This window comes from Tachyglossus aculeatus, chromosome 21 (assembly GCF_015852505.1).
Source record: "Tachyglossus aculeatus isolate mTacAcu1 chromosome 21, mTacAcu1.pri, whole genome shotgun sequence".
Lineage (NCBI taxonomy): Eukaryota > Metazoa > Chordata > Mammalia > Monotremata > Tachyglossidae > Tachyglossus > Tachyglossus aculeatus.
This window is the reverse complement of record NC_052086.1, coordinates 21,389,699-21,404,779: the sequence shown is the minus strand read 5'-3', so window position 1 is coordinate 21,404,779 and position 15,081 is coordinate 21,389,699. Positions and strand designations below refer to the sequence as shown.

The window sequence follows — 15,081 nt, the reverse complement described above, 5'->3', positions numbered from 1 at the left end:
CCTGCCTTCTTCTGAATGTGGACCACGGGCCACATTCCGCCAGAGACGTCTTCCAGGTATGGCACAAGGCGCTGCCCACAGTAGGTGAAATAGACACGGCCCTTTGCTGGCTGCCCCGGAGGAGGGGGTGTCCCCTCAGTTCTTTCCCAGCCGATTCCCGCCACATCACCTGCACGAAATGGCACAGAAGAAGTCGCAACAAGTTTTCAGATGGCTGTTTTTTAACCTGATGAATGGCAAATGTAGTTACTTGTACTACATAAGATGTGTAAAGAGAAAATATACTCAATCAATCAATCAATCCAGGGTGTTTACTGAGGGTTTACTCTGTAAACAGGACTGTAGTAAGAGCTTGGGAGAGTACCATATGAATAATAATAATAATGATGGTATTTGTTAAGTGCTTACTATGTGCCAAGCACTGTTCTAAGCACTGGGGGGATACAAGGTGATCAGGTTGTCCCACGTGGGGCTCACAATCTTAATCTCCATTTTTTTTTTTTTTTACAGATGAGGTAACTGAGGGCCAGAGAAGATAAGTGGCTTGCCCAAAGTCACACAGCCAATAAGTGGCAGAGCCGGAATTAGAACCCATGACCTCTAACTCCCAAGCCCGTGCTCCACTGAGCCACGCTGCTTAAAAACATTAAAATACATCACTGATATGTGCACAAGTGCTCAGGGGCTGAGGCGAATATCAAGTGCTTAAATGGTACAAATCCAAGTACAGGAATGATGCAAAAGGGAGAAGGAATGGGGAAAGTTGAGGGCTTAGTCGGAAAGGCCTCTTGGAGGAGATGTGATTTAAATAGGGTTTTTGAAAGTGAGGAGAATCGTGTTCTGCTGGATATGGAGGAGGAGGGAGTACCAGGCCAGAGACAGGATACGGGTGAGGGGTCGGTGAAGAGCTTAGACGAGATGGAGGAACAGTGAGAAGGTTGGAGTTACAGGGGCAAAGTGAGCCTCCGGGGTTGTGGTAGTAAATCAGCGAGGTAAGATAGGAGGGGGCATGGAGATTTAGTGCCTTAAAGTTAATGGTAAGGAGCTTCTGTTTGATGGGGAGGTGGACGAGCAATCACTGGAGGTTCTTAAGGAATCTGGGCATCACCCAATGTGGAGATGGTAGTTGAAGCCATGGGAATGAATGAGCTCTCCAAGGGAGTGGGTAAAAATGGAGAAGAGAAGGGGATCCAAAACTGAACCTCGAGGAACTCCCAGCTAGAGAGAGACTGAAAGAGGCCAGAAAGATAGGAGAAGAATCAGAAGACAGTGTCCGTGAAGCTAAGCTTAGGTAATGTTTCCAGGACACGGCGGTGGTCCTCAGTGTCAAAGGCAGCTGAAAGGTTGTGGAGGATTAGGATGGAGTAGAGGCTGTTGGATTTGGCAAGGAGGAGGTCACTGGTGATCTCTGAGGGTGGTTTTACTCAAAAAGAGAATGATAGAGGGAGATGTCTTACACGGTGATGGTGAAATTCAGCTGAAGGTGGCTAAGAAGACAAATATAAGACCTACAGTCCCAAATGCAATGAGCACAGATGAAGACTAGCCTTGGTTGTGCTGTTCTGAGAAGCAGCATGGCATAGTGGATATGGCATGGGCCTGGGAGACAGAGGGTCATGGGTTCTAATCCCGGGTCTACCACTTTTCTGCTGTGTGGCCTTGGGCAAGTCACTTTATTTTTCTGTCTCAGTTACTTCATCTGTACAACGGGGATTGAGACTGTGGGTCCTACGTGGGACAGGAACCATGTCTAACCTGATTTGTCTGTATCCACCCCAGTGCGTAATAAAGTATCTGGCACATAATAAGCAGTAAACAAATACCATGATTAATATGAGAAGCTACTTTCAGGTGTCCAGGATTTCTAGGCCATAACAGATGCTAGCTCAGAGAAAGAGACCACAACATAGCTGAAGTCAATGGACAAATCATTTTCTAGTCCAAATTAATTATTCATTATTCTAGAAATCTGCGGCCTCCAAACAAATGAATACTTTTCCCCCCCACCTCTAATTATTAAAGAAGAATCACCAGATCTGGCTAAAGCAGAAGTTCTGAGTGTATCTTTCTGATCCCTCAACATAAAAGAACAAATGTTTGAACAGAAAGACATTTGAGACCATCATCTAGGTGGATCTAAGAATTCATTCCATCGTATTTATTGAGCGCTTACTCAATAAATGAGGTTTGCTTCTTGCTGCCCTAATGGCAGTTCATCATGCATTCATTTGTGTGGGGAAGTGTAGTTTTCAAAAAAGAACACTTGGAAAAACAACCTCCACACATTTAGAAAGTGTGAATTAAAAACTACCCTGCGTCTTCTTAAAAAGTCAAGTGAGTCATTTTCATATTTAAATTCATTAGGCATTTTGGTGTTTTAAAAATATTAAAAAAAAGCAGCAGCTAAGGTGACTTTGGGAGAACAGGATTAATTTGTGTGCAGAGCACTGTATTAAGCGCTTGTAGAACATGATATAATAAGAAGGATATTAAAGAGACCTTCCTGACAATGACAGTTGTCTAATGAGGGAGAACTCTGCTAAGAAAATAGGATCTAATTCACCTGTCTGAGGAAAAAAAGGACAGAGGGATGGACTAAACTCCCCAAATTCTTTCTAGCTTGAATATTCTGTTACTTTTACTGTAAAGACAACTGGCTTAATCAATCGTATTTATTGAGTGCTTACTCTTTGCAGAGCACTGTACTAAGCGCTTGGGGAAGAAGACACATTTCCTGCTCACAACAAGCTTAAATGGACCTCTGCCACATTCTCTGGCTAATAAACTTTGTCATTTAATAGGCACAAATGTTAGAAAACTCTCGCGATTCAGCCTTAAACTTCCTTGACCAAATTCCATCCTAACTCTCCTAGTTACATGTCACTGTATATGCCAAAAAACCCACTTGCCGCCTAGGTTATTCATAACTTTTCAAGATCAAAGCAACTGAAGTTTGCTACCTGTGGTATGAGTCTTTGGCATCATTTAATCTCTAAATAGATACTGTTCTCCCAAAGTCACCTTAGCTACTGCTTTTTAAAATATTTTTAACAAACCAAAATGCCTAATGAATTTAAATATGAAAATGACTCACTTGCCTTTTTAAGACGACACAGGGTAGTTTTTAATTCACACTTTCTAAATGTGTGGAGGTTGTTTTTCTAAGTGTTCTTTTTCGAAAACTACACTTCCCCACACGAATGAATGCATGATGAACTGCCATTAGGGCAGCAAGAAACAAACCTCATGCTTTGCTCAGGGAATCTGACAACGTAAGCAAAATGCAACCCAATAAATTACCAACTCTTGGCTCCTTGAGGTAACAGTTAAACTAACAGAGTTACTGGGAATGAGCTAGAGAGTTTCATCAAGGGATGTTTTCTACCTAATTTTTCACAGAAAGAAAAATGGTCCGTTCCGAATATTACATTTAAAATAATTCAGATGAGGGCCAGAAACTACAGAAAGATGATGGGAAAATAAGTTGCCCTTACCTGGTGAAAGAGTCACATCTAACCGGACACTTTTCCACTGGAGTAAACTGGAGCCATTGTAGTGCACAGCTCGACCATTACTGGGAATTAAAAAAAAATACATGCAAACAAGCAAAATTAAATATATAACTATGATTCAGGAAAGAAGTAAAGGTGTTTTTACCTTAAAGCCTGCATCCGGGAGCAGTGTGGCTTAATGGAAAGAGCTCAAGCCTGGAAGTCAGAAGAACTGGCTTGCAATCCTGGTTCTGCCAACTGCCTGCTGTGACCTTGGGCATGTCGCTTAAGTTTTCTAAGCGTCAGTCTCCTCAAGTGAAAATGGGGATTCATCATCTGCTCTCCTTTCTACTTAAGACTGGGAGCTCCATGTGGGACAGGGGCTCTGTCTGACTCGATTACCTTGTATCTACCCCAGCGCTTAGAACAGTGCTTGACACATAGGAAGCGCTTAATATAATAATAATAATAATAATAATAATAATAACAGATAAAATATCAAGATTCTTCCTCCCCTGCAAGTCCCCCCCGACCAAGACAAACATGTTTTGATTCCTTCGATTTTACTGTCAGACACTACTGTGCCAGACTGTTGCTTTCAGGGAGAGCAGAAGTTGTCGCTTACTTGTGGAAGAGACAAGTGCCGACGGGGTTTGTCCACGCTCCATCTCTTTTCTCTGCATCGGTAGCAAAGCCAAACGAAACGATTGGGCCAGTGTCATCATCCGAATCTCCATAGGAAACCGTTTCGATCTCCCAGTAGAACGATGGGGCCTGGGGAAAAGTTGGACATCACTGACAATGAGGTTCGATTGCGTTATCCTTCCATTCTTTTTGTCAAATTTTTTAGTAAGTGGAAGGGAGAGGGGGGCGGGAAAAGAGGGTGTTTCTCTCGATGTCTTACCTGGATGGGAAGTGGTGAGGTGGCATAGATAAATGTACCCCGAGGCAGTCCCCCTCCTGCACTAGGATCAGCTAGAAAAGTCACTGCAGTCAGGTGCGACGAGAACATACAGGCTCGCACTGGGGGGAATACTCGAGACGGGCTCCAAGTGATCTCCTTGGGCTGCGGGAGGGAACAGAAAACCTCTTTCCATGAGACCGCCCCCTAAATCCATTCAAAGGGTCGATTGCAAGGCCCTTGTGGGCAAGGAAAATGTCTTGTGCTTCAGCTGCATTTTCCAAGGACTTGGTATACTGCATTACATTCAGTAGGTGCTCAATATATACCACTGTGCTTATTAAACATGGGCATTTCTGTTGCCACAGGGCCATTACATAACATCTGGGGTAACAGTGGGGTGGCTGACATGACTAACATCCCTCCTCAGGGGTCAAATATTAGAAACCTTTTTCTTTTACATCCTCAAGAATGCATCTAAATTCTTCTGCAACCTATTAATATTTTCTGCCGGCATAATTTTTGGCGGCAATGAATTCCACATTCTTCAATCAATCAATCATATTACTGAGAGTTTACTGTGTGCAGAGCAATGTACTAAGTGCTTGAAAGACTACAATGCAATACAGTAAATAGATAAGATTCCTGCCCACAAGGAGCTTATAGAATAGAGGGGGAAGACAGGCATTAAAATAAACTAAATATGGATTAATGTCCGCCTCCCCTTCTAGACTGTAAGCTCATTATGGGCAGGGAACATGCCTGCTAATGCTGTGTATGGGAAGCAGCATGGCCTAGTGGTGAGAGCACGGGCTTGGGAATCAGAGATCGTGAGTTCTAATCCTGGCTGCCACTTGTCTGCTGTGTGACGTTGGGCAAGTCACTTCACTGTGCCTCAGTTACCTCATCTGCAAAATGGAGATTAAGTGTGAGCATCACGTGGGACAGGGACTGTGTCCAACCGGATTACTCTGTATCTGTCCCAATGCTTAGAACACTGCTTGGCACATAGTAAGTGCTTAACAAATACCATTATTATTATTATTTCACTCCCAAGCACTTATTACAGTGCTCTGCACATAGTGAGGGCTCAATAAACACAACTATTTGATCTGCACATTAGTGCTATCAGGCTGGGGGATGGGTGAATATCAATGTGTTTAAGGGATACAGACCCAAATGCAAAGGTGATTCAGGAGGAAGGGTGAGTAGAAAAAGTGAGTGCTTAGTAAGGGAAGGACTCTTGGAGGAGAGAGGAGTTTAATAAGGCTTTGAAGAGCAGAAGAGTGCTTTCTGAGTGAAAAAGGACTTCCCTTTTATTGTTTTGAATCTGTCACCGTCTAACTTCAATAGATATTCTCCCTAGTTTGGGGGGGTTGTAGAATTAAGTGTATAACAATTCTCTTCTCCATTTACCCTTTTTCATGAATCTGTCAACTTCAGTCATGTTCCTTTTCGGCCTTTGTCTTTTCAGAGCAACAAGGACTAATCTCTAATGTCCCTCTTTTTAATCTGTGGAAATGTCAACTTTTTTGAGCATGGACTTACTTCTATAAAACCATGCCAAAAGAAAAGATATAACACAGGACTCAGGAGATGCCCGATTTTGCCTCCCTGAGGGAATATGAATCACTTACCTGTCTCCGGTCGGCCTGGAGTGGTGGGGGAGGGGGACGAGCACAGTCTCGGTACAGCATCCTCAACCTTTCACACTGTACTTCTACAACCATGTGCCGCTCCCCTAGAACGGTACAAATCAAATCAATGAAATCCACCACCTGAAACCCCAACTCAAACCTCTAAGAGGCCCCAACTTCTACAACGAGCCAGTAAAGATTTCTACAAAACCCAAAGAATCCCCAACAAATCAAACACATACAATGAGATCCCTGCCTAACCACGACTGGCTACGCATGGGCTGGGAATGGTCAGGGAAAGCGAGGATGCAAACACTAATTTACAAATTTCTCGGGTTCTTGATAAGATCACTCTTTTGAACAGCCGGCTACAGTTATTTATGCTAGACATGGTGACTGTGTACTGAAGAACCTTGGGTAAGGAAAAAATCATGTTATGATAAGCAATGATTCAAAGGAAACTAATGGACGTGGGGATGGATGGTTTCAATAAATGTTAATATAAAATCCACCACAAGCAGAGGAAAAAAAAGAAAGGACTTGAAAATATTTCTAGTCCTTCCTCAATATGTTAAAGGACCTAGGCTAGTGTGTTACTGACATGATAATCTGATCATAGACCATAAAAAAACCCTTCATAACTCTATTCGGACCAAATTTATGCTGGGTGTTTCTTCAAGGATCCATACTGGGTTCCCTTCTCCTCACTTTATACTCATTCCCTTAGGGAGCGCATTCACTTCCTTGGCTTCAACTACCACCTCGAGGCTGATGACTGCCAAATTTTACTCACTACTCCTGATGAGTCCCACCTTCTCTACCCTTCTCACATTTTCTCCTTTCTCCAGGACAGCTCTACTTTGATACCCCAGCAGCACCTCAAGCCCATGTCTAAAACTGAAATCCTCCTCTTCTCTGAAGCTCTCAATCTTGCCAGTATCCTCAACTCCTTCCTGTCTTTCAAACCCACATTCAGTCTATCAGATGCTGTTGGTTTTATCCCCACAACATCTCTAGGATATGCCCCTTTCTCTCCATCCAAGTTGCCAGTACTTTGGCCCAGACACTCGTCATAGTTCGGCTTGAGTGTACTTCAGCCTCCTTGCTCAACTCCCTGCTTCCCATCTCTCCCCATTCCAGCCCATACTTCACTCTACTGCCTGGATCATTTTTCTAAAATGTGGTTCTGCAAAACACTTCCTACTCCTCAAAAACTTCAAATAGTTGCTCATTCCTCTCTGTACCACAAGCGCCCCACCTTCCATTTATCTGTTCTTCTTCCACTAGACCCCATCTTACCTTCTTTGTTATTCTCAAGCTAACCTACTCACTGTGCCTTTTTCACCTTTCTCAACCTGCCCTTTGGCTTACACTCTCCCAGCTGCCTGGTGCTTCCTTCCCTTTCATATTTAACATAATCCACAGCTCTCCCCATCTTCAAAGCCCATCGAAAACCATTCCCGATTAATATCTAATTTACCCATTTTGCACTCAAAGCCTTACTGAAGGCACATCTCCTCCAAGAGACCTTTCCTAAGCCCTTTATTCCTTTTCTTCAGCTCCCTTCTGTGTCGCCCTGACTTCTCTCATTATCCATCCCCCCTTCCAGCCCCACAACACGTTTGTACATATCTGCAATTTATTTATTCATATTCATGTCTATCTCCCTCTCTAGACTGTCAGCTCATTGTAGGCAGGGAACTCGTCTGTTTTAATTTACTCTTCCAAGTGCTTAGTATAGTGCTCTGCACACAGTAAGCACTCAACTTACTGACTGACTGACTCAGGGCTTCTGCACCACTTAAAGATACTCTCCACCTCCTGTAGCATTTGCTTACATAAACCCTAATTTCCTCATATCTATGTTTATTTTATTATCTGTCTCCCCATCTAGGCTGTAAATTCTTTAAGGGTGGGGATTATATCTATTAATTCTATTGTATTCTCTCAAGTGCTGTGCTCTGCACCCAGTTGATTCTCAATAAATGGCATTGATAGACAAATGGTTAGTTTCTATTTTAGTTAAGTCAGCTAAAGGCAATCATTCAGCAGTACTTATTAGCACTTACTGTGTGCAAAGAGAGTGCTCTGCACACAGTAAGTGCTCAATAAATGATTGAATGAATGAATGAATACTAAATGCTTGGGAGAATACAAAAATAACAGAGTTGGTAGGCCTGTTCCCTGCCCACAAGAGGGGAAGAAATTACTATAAATCATTAAGTGATGGATATATACACAAGTGCTCTGGAGCTGGTCTCAGCCTATCCACTTTACACTTAAATCAACTAAAGGTCACCAACAGAATACCTAGAGTATCACTGAGGATACCAGGATTTGTGTTTTTCAAGAAATAAAGACGCTGTCCCATATGACGGGAAATGGTTAATGCTTTACTTGGCTACCCTGATTATACTAACGGAAATAAAATAAGAACCATTATGAGCACTAACCTGGGCTGCATTCCTGTGCAACCAGATTAAGAACTTCAACAGCAGCTGGACACTGCTGTATGAATTCTTCACAGAACAAGCTGTCTTCTAAAAGCTGGGCCATTACCAGACATGCTCTATTGTTAAAAGACATTAACAGGCGTTTCAAAATTGTTGTTGTGGTTTTTAGTGCATTATAAACAGTTTCAAATACTGCTGCTTCTACAGCTATACTTGCATTCAACTCCCCACTCCTCTTGACTGACCAGACTAGATTGGTTGTGATACCCATAAAATTCTCCCTGCCTGCACGCGCACAGAATTTACTGATATTAAACAGCCCAGCTTGTTGAGGAACAAGAAAAACGGTGTATAACACATCTAAGGAGACCTGAAAGAACCACACTCATAAACCACCCCACTTCTTGAGGAATAATTATACTCAGTGCCAACACAGACCCATGATGTCTGCAGAAGTGCTCAGGGCACTCGAGTTTAAATAAGGCTTGGATGCAGTGAACTTTGAAGGCAGCTTGCAGCGCGTGGAACACATTTATAAGGCATAGCACATTGTACTACTACTACCGACAATCATTACGGTATTTGTTAAGCGCTTACTACGTGCCAGGTGCTGTACTAAGTGCTGGGGTAAGTATGAGCAAATGGAATTGGACACCATCTCTGTCCCATACAGGGCCTGTAAATCTTAATCCCCCAAACAACTCCACATTAGTTTAACCTTGATTCTGAGTTTGGAACAATCGCCTCGTGAGACAGCTCACCTTGTTCTGATTTCAGCAAGGAGTCGAACCACTGCCATTACTGGAGTTGAGCCATCTCCTGTTGCAGGAAGTGAGGTATGAATAGAGAGACTTCCCTCCTGAGGAAGCAACATGGACTGGACTGCCTGTACTACCTTCTCAGTAATGGACAGTTTATGAAGAGGCAATGCCTGATGGTGGTGGTGGTGGGGGGGCACGGCAAAAAGTTAAATTCAAGTAGTTAGTTTCTAAGAAATGAGGGTGTTATTATTCGGAGAGTTAATTCTTACATTGCACATCATAAAAACAAACACCATACACAGAAAAACCGCCAACCGAATTGAAGCAATAAAAACATAATAGGCTACGGAACATCCTTCAGTACAGAAAAATTATGTTAGATGAAAACTTTCAAACATTGCTGTGAAATGTTCAAATCCCAGATGCACATTGCACAAGTCAGTTTAAATACATTAATGAATTTTACATATCGCAGATACATATTTCCATTGGTTTATATATTTTATTATCATACGATTACCATTTAAAGTGACATTAAACGATGGATTTAAAAATGGTCTTACCTCGGACTTTGGAACACAGAGTCTAGATAATGGAATGGTCAGTGTGTCTGATGCTTGCGAGGTCTTCCTACAATCTATAGGTGGAAATTTGACAGTGGCTATACCTTCCTGTTCATTAATTGATGCCACAATTCCAATGCTTCCTGATATTCCTCTTCCTAAAACCTACAAACGACATTGCTTAGCGTCATAAGAAAATCCTCTCGGCTCTAACTGACTTTTGGGGTAAATGGAAGGAAAGCTTCATGCACTTTTGAGGACACTTTCATCCAGAGTGGACCAGGTACTTCATTGCAGTTGTGGCCGAATTCTGTCTTAATTGACGGTGAAAACTCCTGGATGGCAAAGTGGTCCCCGGGTCAAAGAAAGCCTGATTATTTCCAGTCTGCCAACTCTGGCCCAGGAAAATGCCTCCTTTTTTTTTTTAAAGAAAAATTTAAAAACTCTTTGAACATCAATTGAGAGGCATGAACACCCATCATCTGCTACCATTAGACAGGATTTATTCTTCAGAGAAGTGATCAGTGGCAGAGCTGGAGACAGGAGGGCATAGTATCCTTATCACCTCCTGTTGCAGAGCCTATGCTTTGCTCTTTCATTTCCAGATTCTGGTTTAGGACACTGACCCTGCAGGCACGCGTATTCCTAAAAAGATTACTTTAGGGGTGAAAATGGGCTAAAAATTACCTGAACTTCAGACCCTATCTTGATTGTTTCTTTAAAGCCGCCAAGTGCACACAGTGCAGCCACTGCCTGTCGGGCAATTCTCTGTAGTTTAGCAAGTTTCCTTCCGCTGCTGCTTCCATTCTCCAAGATGCTCTCGGCGTATTTTCCCAGTTGTGGAATGTACATCAGTGCTTGAGAGAGAACCTAAATATCCAAAAGCAGACAGTCTAGCTGGGGATTTTTTTGAGATTTTACACAAGGAAGTTAGACTACGGGGAGCTTTTTCCTGTAAAGCACCCAATTTTTTTTAACTAAAAATTCAAAAATGAACCGTCTCCAGTCTGCAGGGGAACCAAATCCAATCTGCACTATTTTTATCTCCATGGAATGATCCACATGGGGTGTGTGGTAGGGGACCACAGTCACCTACATTCATTCAATCGTATTTATTGAGTGCTTACTGTGTGCAGAGCACTGTACTAAGCGCTTGGGAAGTACACATTGGCAACATATAGAGACGGTCCCTACCCAACAGTGGGCTTACAGTCTAGAAGGGGGAGAGTGTATCAATATGCTCATGCCAGTGGGTTGGCCTTGCCTATAAAGTTGCTTTTTGTTTTTCTAATGGTATTTGTTAAGCGCTTACTATGTGCCAGGCACTGTACTAAGCACTGAGGAAGATTCAAGCCAAATAGGTTGGACACAGTCCATGTCCTACGTGGGGCTCACGGTCTCAATCCCCATTTTACAGGAGAGTTAACTGAGGCCCAGAGAAGTTAAGTGACATATCCATGGTCACACAGCAAGTACATGGTGGAACTGAGATTAGAATCCAGGTCCTCTAACTCCCAGGCCTGTGGTCTTTCCAATGGGCCGTGCTGCTTCTCAACGGTTTGCTTAAATAAATAGGAACAAGCAAAATCCCCCCTCCTTGTACTGAGTATGCTGCCAACTTGTACTTCCCAAGTGCTTAGTACAGTGCTCTGCACACAGTAAGCGCTCAATAAATACGATTGATTGATTGATTGATTGAGCACCTTCTGAACACTTAAATTCCAGAGTGCCGGAGTCCATTCTGGGGACAGGAAAGACTTAAAAATGTCCCTTGGGGATCTGCCAGTTCCTTCATTAGGTGCTTTTTGGAAGGGTAAATTTACCCCTAAATAATCTGTAGAAGAGCTGGAAGGGAAGAACTTGGTGGGGAACTTGGTGCTTACCTTTTCGGCCGTTGTCGTCCATATCTGGGCTGCATTGGATTCAGGAGCCATCAGTAAGCTGTGCAGCAGAGCGATCACTTCTGCTGCCATACTGTTTGCCACGTGACCACTGATGAAAGGTCGGACCGGGTCTGTTCTGTATGCAGAGAAATCAGTAAGATCATTGACTGTCCATACGTTTTCGGTACGGAAGCTATGGTTGCCGTGCCGTCACACCACAGCGTGGAACATTCCTTAAACCTTAGCAAACACAGCGATTCGGTATGAAAATAAAGAAAAGCAAATTTTGCTAACAAAGGAAAGCAAGATAGATTATCACAGGAGAGGTGTTGCCCAAATCCCTCTAGACTGTGAGCTCGCTGTGGGCAGGAATGTGTTTGTCATTGCACTGTACACTCCCAAGCGCTTAGTACAGTGCTTTGCACACAGTAAGCGCTCAATAAATACGACCGAATGAAAGAATTAAATACCAGACTTATTTTTCTCTTACCTATCCCTGATATCTGGAGAACGCTCTTATGGGTTGAATACCAGTGCCCTTTGCCCTTGGTTCTCATTTCCACTGGGAAAAGGAGTAATCTCTTAGGGCAATTAAAACAAGACCATTTAAAATAATAATAATAATGGTAGAGCAGATAGAGTGTGGGCTTGGGAGTCAGAGGTCATGGGATCTAATCCCGGCTCTGCCACATGTCTGCTGTGTGACCTTGGGCAAGTCACTTAACTTTCCTGGGCCTCTGGTACCTCACCTGCATAACGGATATTAAGACTAGGAGCCCCATGTGGAACAGGGACTATGGCCAATCCGATTTGCTTGTATCTACCTCAGTGCTTAGTACAGTGCCTGGCACAAAGTAAGTGCTTAACAAATACCATCAGTATCATCATTATTATTAAAAATTTCCTCCTGCCTCCAGGACATCTTTGCTTGGATGCCCTGCCGGCACCTCAAACTCAACATGACCAAAACTGAACTTCTCATCTTTCCTCCCAAATCCTCACCACCTAAATTTCTCATCAGTCTCTCCTTTATTTATCCATCCATTCACTCAATCAATCGTATTTACTGAGCGCTTACGGTGCGCAGAGCACTGTACTAAGTGCTTGGGAGAGTATGATACAACAATCGACCGTCACATTCCCTGCCCACAGCAAGCATACAGTCTGGAGGAGGGGAGATAGACATCAATATAAATAAATAAGTTATAGGTATGTACCTAAGTGCTGTGGGGCTGGGAGGGGGGATAAGTCAGGGTGATGTAGAATTACGTGGGAGATGAGGAAAAGTGGTCTTCCTGTGGTCTGGGAAGACCTCTTGGCAGAGATGTGCCTTCAGTAAGGCTTTGAAAGTGGGGAGAGTAATTGTCTGTCGCATTTGAAGAGGGAGGGCAATCCAAGTCAGAAGCAGGATGTGGGCGAGACAGATGAGATCGAGGCACAGTGAGACGGTTAGCGTGAGAGCAGTGAAGTGTGCGGACAGCGTGGTAGTAGGAGAGCAGTGAGGTGAGGTAGGAGAGGGCAATATGATTGAGTGCTTTAAAGCCAATGGTGAGGAGCTTTTGTTGAGGTGGAGGTGGATGGGCAACCACTGGATTTTTCTGCACACAGCAGCACTGAATAAATACCTGTATATATGTATATATGTTTGTACATATTTGTTACTCTATTTATTTATTTATTTTACTTGTACATATCTGTTCTATTTATTTCATTTTGTTAGTATGTTTCGTTTTGTTCTCTGTCTCCCCCTTTTAGACTGTGAGCCCACTGTTGGGTAGGGACTGTCTCTGTATGTTGCCAACTTGTACTTCCCAAGCGCTTAGTACAGTGCTCTGCACACAGTAAGCGCTCAATAAATACGATCGATGATGATGATGATGATGATACCACTGGAATGAATAACTGATATTCCAAAGGAGCAAATCTAAAAGCAGCATGGGAAGTCTCTACCTTGCAAGCTCAGCATTCCTCTCCCGGCAAATTGAAGTTTGAGCAGTTTTCTTCTTGTCACCCGTGGACAGTCCACTTGTGGTCTCTGGGCTGACCGTTTCTACGGGTGGCCCAACGCTGACAATGAGGCCTGACTGGGCCCATTTGGTTGCCTTGCGAAGAGCAGCCGCAGCCTCTTCCGTAATAACTTCACAGCAGCCACCCTGAGAAAGAAATATTGAAGTGATTCAAGATGCTGTTAATTATCTCAGTCCACATACTCTTCATTAACATTCTCACACCTCTAATTACTGCCAGGCTATAAATAGACTGAACATTTTATATTCAGCAAATCAGATACTTTTCACTGTCTTGGTATTTTTGTTTTAGCATCAACAGTACGTCCTATTTGATTGGTTTTCTTAAAATACTTCCAATTAAAAGCTACTCAAAGTGACTCGCAAATAATTTTGAGATTCCATGTTAAATAACTTATCTTCTCTCCTCTAGCATTAATAAACTAGAGAGGGTTGCACATTAAGGAATGACGTGCAATGGATTCTTTTCAAGGACAGGCTTCTTTTTGAGACAATGATAATAATAATACTAATAATAATGTTAGTATTAAGCGCTTACTATGTGCCAAGCACTGTTCATTCATTCATTCAATCGTATTTATTGAGCGCTTACTGTGTGCAGAGCACTGTACTAAGTGCTTGGGAAGTACAAGTTGGCAACATATAGAGACGGTCCCTACCCAACAGCGGGCTCACAGTCTAGAAGGGGGAGACAGACAACAAAACCAAACATATTAACAAAATAAAATTAATAGAATAAATATGTACAAGTAAAATAGAGTAATAAATACGTACAAACATATATACATATATACAGGTGCTGTGGGGAGGGGAAGGAGGTAAGGCGGGGGGATGGAGAGGGGGAGGAGGGGGCTCAGTCTGGGAAGGCCTCACTTCCCAGAGCTGTTCTAAGCGCTGGGGTAGATAGAAGGTAATTACGTTGTCCCACATGAGGCTCACAGTCTTAATCCCCATTTTACAGATGAGGTAACTGAGGCCCAGAGAAGTAAAGCGACTTGCCTAAAGTCACACAGCCCCCTCGTCCCCCTCTCCATCCCCCCGTCTTACCTCCTTCCCTTCCCCACAGCACCTGTATATATGTATATATGGTTGTACATATTTATTACTCTATTTATTTATTTATTTATTTATTTTACCTGTACATTTCTATCCTACTTATTTTATTTTGTTGGTATGTTTGGTTCTGTTCTCTGTCTCCCCCTTTTAGACTGTGAGCCCACTGTTGGGTAGGGACTGTCTCTATGTGATGCCAATTTGTACTTCCCAAGCGCTTAGTACAGTGCTCTGCACATAGTAAGCGCTCAATAAATACGATTGATTAAATACGATTGATTGAAGGGGCAGAGCCGGGATTAGAATCCACGA

At 43.0% G+C, this 15,081-nt stretch overlaps 1 protein-coding gene across 2 annotated transcripts in view; it reads right to left on the bottom strand.

Annotated features, from left to right (window-relative positions):
- HECTD4 (HECT domain E3 ubiquitin protein ligase 4) overlaps positions 1–15,081 on the bottom strand; it is a 227,360-nt gene that overhangs the window by 50,950 nt on the left and 161,329 nt on the right. For both annotated transcript variants that reach the window (XM_038763449.1, XM_038763450.1), the window contains exons 39-49: positions 13,640–13,842; positions 11,690–11,825; positions 10,494–10,676; positions 9,807–9,971; positions 9,244–9,413; positions 8,483–8,598; positions 6,030–6,133; positions 4,396–4,557; positions 4,117–4,265; positions 3,495–3,574; positions 6–169 (exon numbers count right to left, since the gene is read on the bottom strand). In XM_038763449.1, coding sequence (XP_038619377.1) covers positions 6–169; positions 3,495–3,574; positions 4,117–4,265; positions 4,396–4,557; positions 6,030–6,133; positions 8,483–8,598; positions 9,244–9,413; positions 9,807–9,971; positions 10,494–10,676; positions 11,690–11,825; positions 13,640–13,842 — 1,632 coding nt within the window. The remainder of the gene's footprint in view (positions 1–5; positions 170–3,494; positions 3,575–4,116; positions 4,266–4,395; positions 4,558–6,029; positions 6,134–8,482; positions 8,599–9,243; positions 9,414–9,806; positions 9,972–10,493; positions 10,677–11,689; positions 11,826–13,639; positions 13,843–15,081) is intronic.